At 40.8% G+C, this 7,794-nt stretch overlaps 1 protein-coding gene across 1 annotated transcript; it reads right to left on the bottom strand.

Annotated features, from left to right (window-relative positions):
• Positions 1–3,014: 3,014 nt before the first annotated feature.
• Positions 3,015–5,028, bottom strand: LOC139715178 (uncharacterized; the record flags this gene model as incomplete). The annotated part of the gene is made up of 3 exons (XM_071626775.1): positions 3,015–3,327; positions 3,935–4,053; positions 4,802–5,028. Coding segments are annotated over 3 exons (659 nt in total), but the record flags the coding sequence as incomplete, so codon positions are not given.
• Positions 5,029–7,794: the final 2,766 nt, after the last annotated feature.

The following is a 7,794-nucleotide window of genomic DNA, read 5'->3' as shown; positions in this document are numbered from 1 at the left end:
ACCAAAGTCAATCACGCGGGCGCGAGCAGAGCTCATACGCAGTGCCCATTGTTCATTACGCGCAGCTACGCGCTAATATTGCTTGCCTTGGGGACTTCCCCTGAATATCAGTCATGGTGCAGTGGGGCTATGTCATTGCCGTAAGGTTGTCAACTTTATTGAAATAGAAGGTACAACACGAAAGATATCTTGATATCTTATTGCCATAAACTGAAGATTCGTCATGCCTACCTGCGCAGCATGGCGTTGCGCGAACCGACCTGGCTCTTAGTGTAATGATGCACCGCTTTCCGACAGATCCAAAACAAAGGAAAAAGCGGGAAATCAGAGTGCGACGGGAAAATATATATCTGATTTGTTTTCTTTGGATTCCTCGCGGTGTCTTTCAGACTATCCAAGTTTTGATTCACATTTGTATGTCTCCGCCATCTATAACATAAGAAAGTGTTGCCTGAGGCATTTGTTTTGGTCGTCCGTCCGTCCTTCCGTCTGTCCTTCATATCGCAATCAATATTGTGGACACCGTTTGAGGTAATGAAACTTGACATGTATGCTTGTGTGAGTGGACGAAGTTTTGTTCTTAGCTTATAGGGCCTAAACTTTTGTGTAAACACGCTCAAAGTGAAAGGTCAAAATCATGTATATAATGGTTAAATTCCTAAAATATCACTATTTCCCCCATATCTATATGCAATATCTGGAGGTATAAGTACAGGTATTTCCAAACGAAACTTACTGCCTGACCGTGATTTTCTCGTGATTGTATTTATTTTTATTTTCTTTTAGGGGGGGGGGGGTATGGGAGGGGGGTAAGGGTCAAGGATCAATGTCAGATAAAATGTAATATTAAAATTCTACTATCTATTGTTGAAATACTATTACCCATGCAGTTCCTTAATACCTTGGAAATTACCCAATTCACAAACTTAAAACAAAATATGGTACACGTATTTGCATACCCTCATTACTACACAATGACGCGTGATAGGAAAAGATTTGGCCATGATGGTCAAAGGTAGGTGAAAATACTGAAATGACAGAATTTTATATTTTTTTTAAAATAACCGTTGAAAGTGTTGCCATGAAAATAGTAGTAAGTAAAAAGTAGTGATAGCCCATATTCAGCTACACTAAGCTGGTCTTCCATGGGGTCCAGTTGGATGTGGGGTGGGACCACTTCACCGGGTTAGACACCCTGCTCTTTGCGATGAATGAATGAAGCGGGATCTTTTACGAGCATGAGCTGTGACTCTCTCATACACAGGACCTCGATTTTATGTCCTATCCGAGGGAGTCGCTCGTAACAGAAAACGGATCGGTTTCAAAGCTCTTACGCAGGTCACAAGGAATACACGCAAGTAGAAGGTAAGTAGTACGTGTCTAGTAGGTAAGAAACAGGTGCAAAACTCGCAAACATTCTTGTCCGCCCGCGGAAAATTTTCCTGCGTGCGGAAAATCCCTCCTCGCAACAAGCCCGGTTAGCTTGCCCGGAAAGGTGTGACACGGCCTTCATTAGGAAAGGGTGACAAAATGAATATACATAATCGTTTTAGGAAACCTCTATTCAATGACGGTGCTCGACCATTAATTTCAACGGCGATTTATCAGTGATGGCGGCAATTAAAAGGTGGTACAATTATTTAACGCATTGGGAAATCAGTGCTAATCATATCGTATATGGAGTACATTCAAATATTAGCTTTATCTTGTTTCATTGAGTCCCAATCCATATTGTAATACAGGCTAATTCCAGTCAAGCGAGCCTCGTTACTTTTACGACGAAACAGGGCTGATTCTTCTAGACCAGTGTTGGAAATGAAATTGTCCATACACTGATGCAGATTGTTCGGTGTTATATAAACCCATCGTTTATTAACTGAGAACTATATTTGTTATTACTTAGGTTTTGATTACTTTAGTTTTTTTTTCTTTATAACTTTTCGCTGAAGTTGTTTAGTTCTATAGAGGTGGGCCCCCAAGTAATAATTGCTTGTGATCGACATATCATTTTGTAATTATTTTAATATTTTCAAATGATGTCAAGTTCAGTTCCGCGCATTACATGTTCAGCATACCCCAGTATGGAGTCCCTTAGGCGTTCACTCTCACTGACCTCTCATTTTTCATCAGGAACGAGTTGCTGGTAAGTAGTGTCTTATTATGATGGCAATCTATCATTGATTATTAGTGTGTGACGGATGGAATCGACTCACCCCATTTTCAACGATATCATAGTGTCAGAATAAGAGTTTTGTTTTTGAAACTAAAATTTACTGTAAATGATTATGAGCGTCAGAGAATGGCAGGGAGGAGGACAGACAGAGAGACAGACAGATAGAAAGACAGACACAGAGGGAGGAGGGAGAGAGAGAAGACGAGAAATTCAGGTATAATAATTATATAAAACCTGTCTTATTTACACAGGGTGAAGTCATTACACAGAGGGTCCTGCCGTTGCCATTACCCAACCACTGCAATGTAAAAGGAACACAGTAGGCCCCGTCCGAGGATCTATGCGCGCTCTCCTTTAAAGTGATGGTATAGTTTTGGTTGGGATGGGGTTTCAGGTTTCCAACTTTTTGTGAGATAATGAGAAACCAATTATTTAATACTAAAGAGCATACAATTCTATGAGGAATTGAAAGTTTCTTTCATGAAAATTGGTTTTGAATTGGCTCAGATATCCAAAAACAAAAAGGTCCTAATAAAAGGTGGGACCTACCTTTCATAAGGACCACTTTGTTTTACTTTGGGTTTTGATACAATGTATCTCAGCCATTTCAAACCGATTTTCATCAAACAAACTTTGAATTCCTCATAGAATTGTATGCTCTTAACACGTGGTTTCCAATTTTCTCACAAAAAGTTTAAATCTGAATTCCCCATCTCAACCAAAACTATACCATCCTTTTAGATATGCGTCGATAGAGTCTTATCCATGATAAGGTGCACCAACAGATGTACACCAATGCAGGTATAGTACACGCGTTCATGATGGTACATGCATGATTTACCTTCGGTATCAGCCCTTTTCGGTCTGTACTCCACCAAGAAATCGTCATCGGCGTCGTGTTCCTGGTCTGACGAAATGAATTCCGACAGGTCGGCGGGAACTTCCACCGGTGTGGCGATGTTGGCCGCGACGTTGTCCCCGTCACCAGCATCTGCCCCTTCGTCGTCAGGGCTGGGGAGGGAGAGGACGGGCATGGGATCGAGGTCGGGGCAGAAGTGGACGGTGCGGTAGGTGATAACGAGATCGAGCACGGCCTGTGAGTAGGCCGTCATGTCACATGACACCTGCTCGTGTTTGATGCAGTCATAGTATGTCTGCAGGGAGGAACAATACATGGCTCGATTTGATTAAATGTCTTTTTTTTTCCTTCCAAGCACACTAACAAATGGCAATCATCATGTCAAAGTATTCAAAATGATACAACGTGATATGAATATTAAAACAAAATATGCTTATTCTCATGATAATGTTATCACTATTGTGTAGAATACTAAAATAATGTTATGGTACTGAATACAAAGAACTCAAATCATACACTACATCACAATAATGACAGAAAAAATATGGAAAACCACTGTCATAGGTTGATTTTGACCTCGATATCGGCCTCATTATGGATTTAGGAAAAAGAAAACATGCTAAATGAACGAATGGGACATATATTATCAGAGTGTATATACGTCAAAACAATAAGATGAAACAAATGAAACAAACCACACATTACCAAGGATTGTGTTATCATAACCATCACGCCATCGGATTCCTGGGACAACTTCCACGACTTTTTTTTTTAAATTTGTTATTTTTCTTTCACTTTTGATTCTGACGAACGTTGAACTCTCTTGTTTGTTTGCTAAATTCTTTGAGTAAACTTGATCATGGCGTATTATCAATTTTTCACTCTAAGATATTGCACTGTACCTGGAATGCTTGGCACAGCCGGCTTTGTTGACCTCCCTCTGCACTTCCGGTCGGCTCGGCAGCTCGTATCAGGTAGACGAACTCGTCGTCGCACCGCTGGACGGATTCTAGCTCGCATTCTGGGTGCACAATATGAAATAAGTCACAGGTAATTTCAGGTATAGGGAGGGGCTACCTCCCTGATTCAGGTACATAGCTGCTCTAGTATTCAAGGAACAATGTACCTTTAGCTTATACATACAAGTCTAGTTAAATCACTTCTTTTGAGTAGTATTTATAATATTTAAAGATATAAGATACCACTCTTCTAAGTGCAGGTCGCTTCTCTTCTGAATAAATCAAAACAACCCTACCAATATCGATGTTGTGGTCTTATCTGATGGCCACTTCTCTTAGTGTAGGCACTGTAGGTTGTACAAGGGAAGTAGAAAGGCTCTTCCCACCTCCGTGGTTGTGCCAGGGGCCCTGACAATATCATTACTACCCCATGTGACAGGTAGGCATGTATTGACCTGGACCCCATTTAATTTGTAAAGATAGCAATTCTTCAGAGAATGACAACTTCCCGTAGCATCAGCCAATCAGGAAGCTGGATTCTTATCGTTACCATGACACTTTTTTCCTTATTCTTTATGAAATGGGGCGCAGGACCTCCTGCTTACGAGTTCAGAGCCTTTGCTCACTTTGCCTCATCACTTTGATTACACATTCACACACACACACACACACACACACACACACGCACACACAGTATACTGACACACACACACACACACACACACACACACATACACACTATAATCGTCATAATCATGAATACTTCCTCCCCTTCACAATGTCCCTTCCGTTCTGCAGTGAATCACCCACCTGGGGCAGCAACCCAGAGGAACCCGTGTCTGACGAACTCGTCTTGGGACAGGCTGAAGTCCCCGTCGATGTCGAACTCTCCGAACAGGATGTCGAGTTCCTCTTCCGTCATGTTCCCGTTGCGCATGACGTATTCCCGCCGTGTCACGAGGCCGTCACCGTTGAGATCCGTCTGCTTAAAGACCCGCCTCCGCGCCGCCCGATTGTTCGTGTACTCTCGTTTCACCCTGCGAAATGAAATGAAAGGTCAAGTTCACCATTATTATCGTTGTTGCCGTTGACAAGTGATGTCCCACAGGACGGTACGCCCGCCGCAACGATTGTGGGGAGAAGGGGGCAGGTTACTTGCCCCCTTGGAGGTTTCAACGTGAGTTCCTTTTTTTATGGGACAAATACTCCAAGGAAAACAGAAGTGTGAAAATGGTTATCTGTTATCTTATATCTCATCTTATCTTATCTTATCTTATCTTAGCTTATCTTGTCTTGTCTTACATAATCAACAATAATTGCCCACGGTGGTGGTATCCTGCATTCAGTAATCTCTGTTATTTACTGGGATGCATGTTTATGTATATGACTGTATACTGCTCAATACAATTGCTTATGTTTATTTATTTTTGTAATTTTATATTATCATTTTAAATCATTGCACTTGTTATTCTTTGTTTTTGTGCCTTTGAAATTTGTACACTGAAGTTTGGGATAGTCTCATTGTTTCAAAATTATATCATGACTGCGCGCAATTACCACGAATTTATATTTAGACGATTAACTTGATGGAATTCTAACTACACTTGTACCTGTTTCGTTTGTTTAATTTCCTATTTTGTAATAGTTGTTTTTTTCCTACAAAAATACATAATACATGACGTGATACCTTAAAATCACTTACACTTGAACTAACATTATCGTGAATCCAATTTAATATCATGGGGGAAATGGGTGAAAAATACAAGATCATGCGCCATCATAAGCACTTTCTTGATTCCGATGGCGGCCTCGGGAAAACAAAGAGTGTGGGCTTTGAGTGAATATGTGAAATAATGCAAAAGGATGAGGGAAAACACGTGAAAAGAGAAGAGAAAAATAAATATAGAGAGAGTGTAAGCGGGATTGGTTCGAGTGCATCTTAGTACCACGTGTCAATTTATCATGGAAACAATTGAATTACGACACGTGTCAGTCAGCTGTTGGTGGTTGGTATCCCTTAGTGAACCTAATGTCAGGACGCTCATGTTTATCTTCAGCTTTACACGATGTAACCATGGTAAGTGATACATGGGTTGTCATGCAACCCGGAGGTATGTGTTATATTTATCCTTTACAGGCCCACATTATTCATGACCATGGGAACCGCGTGCGCTGCAGAAAGGAATATCACCGTTCAATATAGTAGTGTTGTTATCCATTCTGAAACTCATTTTATAGCCAAGTGCATGATTTGTGTCCGTTGTGGCGCCATCGTGCATGCATGGGGCGCGAAGGGTATGATGGCGTGGAATTTTAGTCTCCTCCTTTGTACGCAGCCGTCTGCAACAATCTGATAAATTTAAGTACAATCATATACGACTGGCAAGCTGCACTCGTGCAGAGAGCGCATAAAAACACATTGTAACGATTCAGGTCATTAAATAGTGTTGATGCTAGTTTCACATCACATACACACATTCTGCCTTTGTTGTCAAGCCATTTGAGGATGAAAATGACGATGATTAATTAGGCGCGAGTTTCAATTTTCACACCAGCAAACACTCATAAATGAAAACACCTCGTTTTACCAATAGAAAGGCTGCACTATTAGGAAGTACTGACCGAAAAACGTCAATTAGCTTTCAAAAAAAGAATGTATGAGTAAGGGACATGAAAAGTAATGGATAACTACTGTAGAGTTCAAGAAAGCTGAAATCAATTCCATGTGCACCATTGCTGTCGGACAGTGTAATTTTAAGCAGGAAAAGACAAATGGTGACATGAATTCTGCAGAACATAGGCCTAATTATGGATCCATAAATATGATTTTTATCTACGCCTCCTTCACTTTCGAATGACTTTACGTAAGGATGCCTTTCTGAGGTAGAAAGGTCGAAAATCTAATAGGCATGCATACTGCGTTCTGAAAGAAGATTTGATCACCACGATTTTACACTGTACGGATTTTTTTTCTTACACTGATGATTTGAATTAAATCTAAAGCATATTCGCCGGTGTTTTTTCCCTTCTTCTTCTTTCTTTTTACCGTCTCACGTTCTGGAAATGTGGAAATATTCATTTCCACAAACGAGGAGCTGCAAGATTATTCATGTGTGTTCAACCTCATGGTAAGACAATTCAGCAGAAGGTGCACATTATTCTATATTGTAACCAAACAAAATGTGGTCGGCGCATTGCAGAGTGACGGAGCCTAGGGAAGTCACATTATAACAAAGACGCATTGACTTAAGTCATCATTTCCCTTCGAAATTGCAGTGATGGGGTCTTAACACAAGACGTCTTCTCCTTTCTGGCAAAGATTTGGAGGCAATCAAACCATTTCCTGGGTATTGCCAAAGGCTGGATTATACAAATGTTATTTCTCTCTTAACAATGTTTGAAGAGACGAACAGGTGAAAACCCTGAAAACTGTTCGCTTCATCCCCCCGAATGGTCGTAAAGGGGGATTTTATCTTGTACGCCCTGGATGTCGTGCAATTAGCCATCATTAAAGTGCCGCGAAATTGGCGCGAAAGGCGTGATGGAATATCATTACTCAGTCGTGTCGCGGCTGTCATTGTCAAGGAGATAATACAGCGAGTTTGCCATGTATTCACTTCTGTACACAGTCCATGCATTTCATTTCTGTATGGGCGTTCAGTTTGTGTGTTTAATTAATGTGTCTCATCTCAAACACATACACGCATACAATCACATAATGTACCCACACACATACACATAGGCCTACTAGTACGTGATATACGCATTCACGACTAAACATGGAACTCATTTCTTGTATTAAA

Source organism: Diadema antillarum, unplaced genomic scaffold (genome assembly GCF_040938485.1).
Source record: "Diadema antillarum isolate AM-2024a unplaced genomic scaffold, OU_Dant_1.0 seq00003013_RagTag, whole genome shotgun sequence".
Taxonomy (NCBI): Eukaryota; Metazoa; Echinodermata; class Echinoidea; order Diadematoida; family Diadematidae; genus Diadema; species Diadema antillarum.
This window is presented reverse-complemented; position numbering and strand designations above follow the sequence as displayed.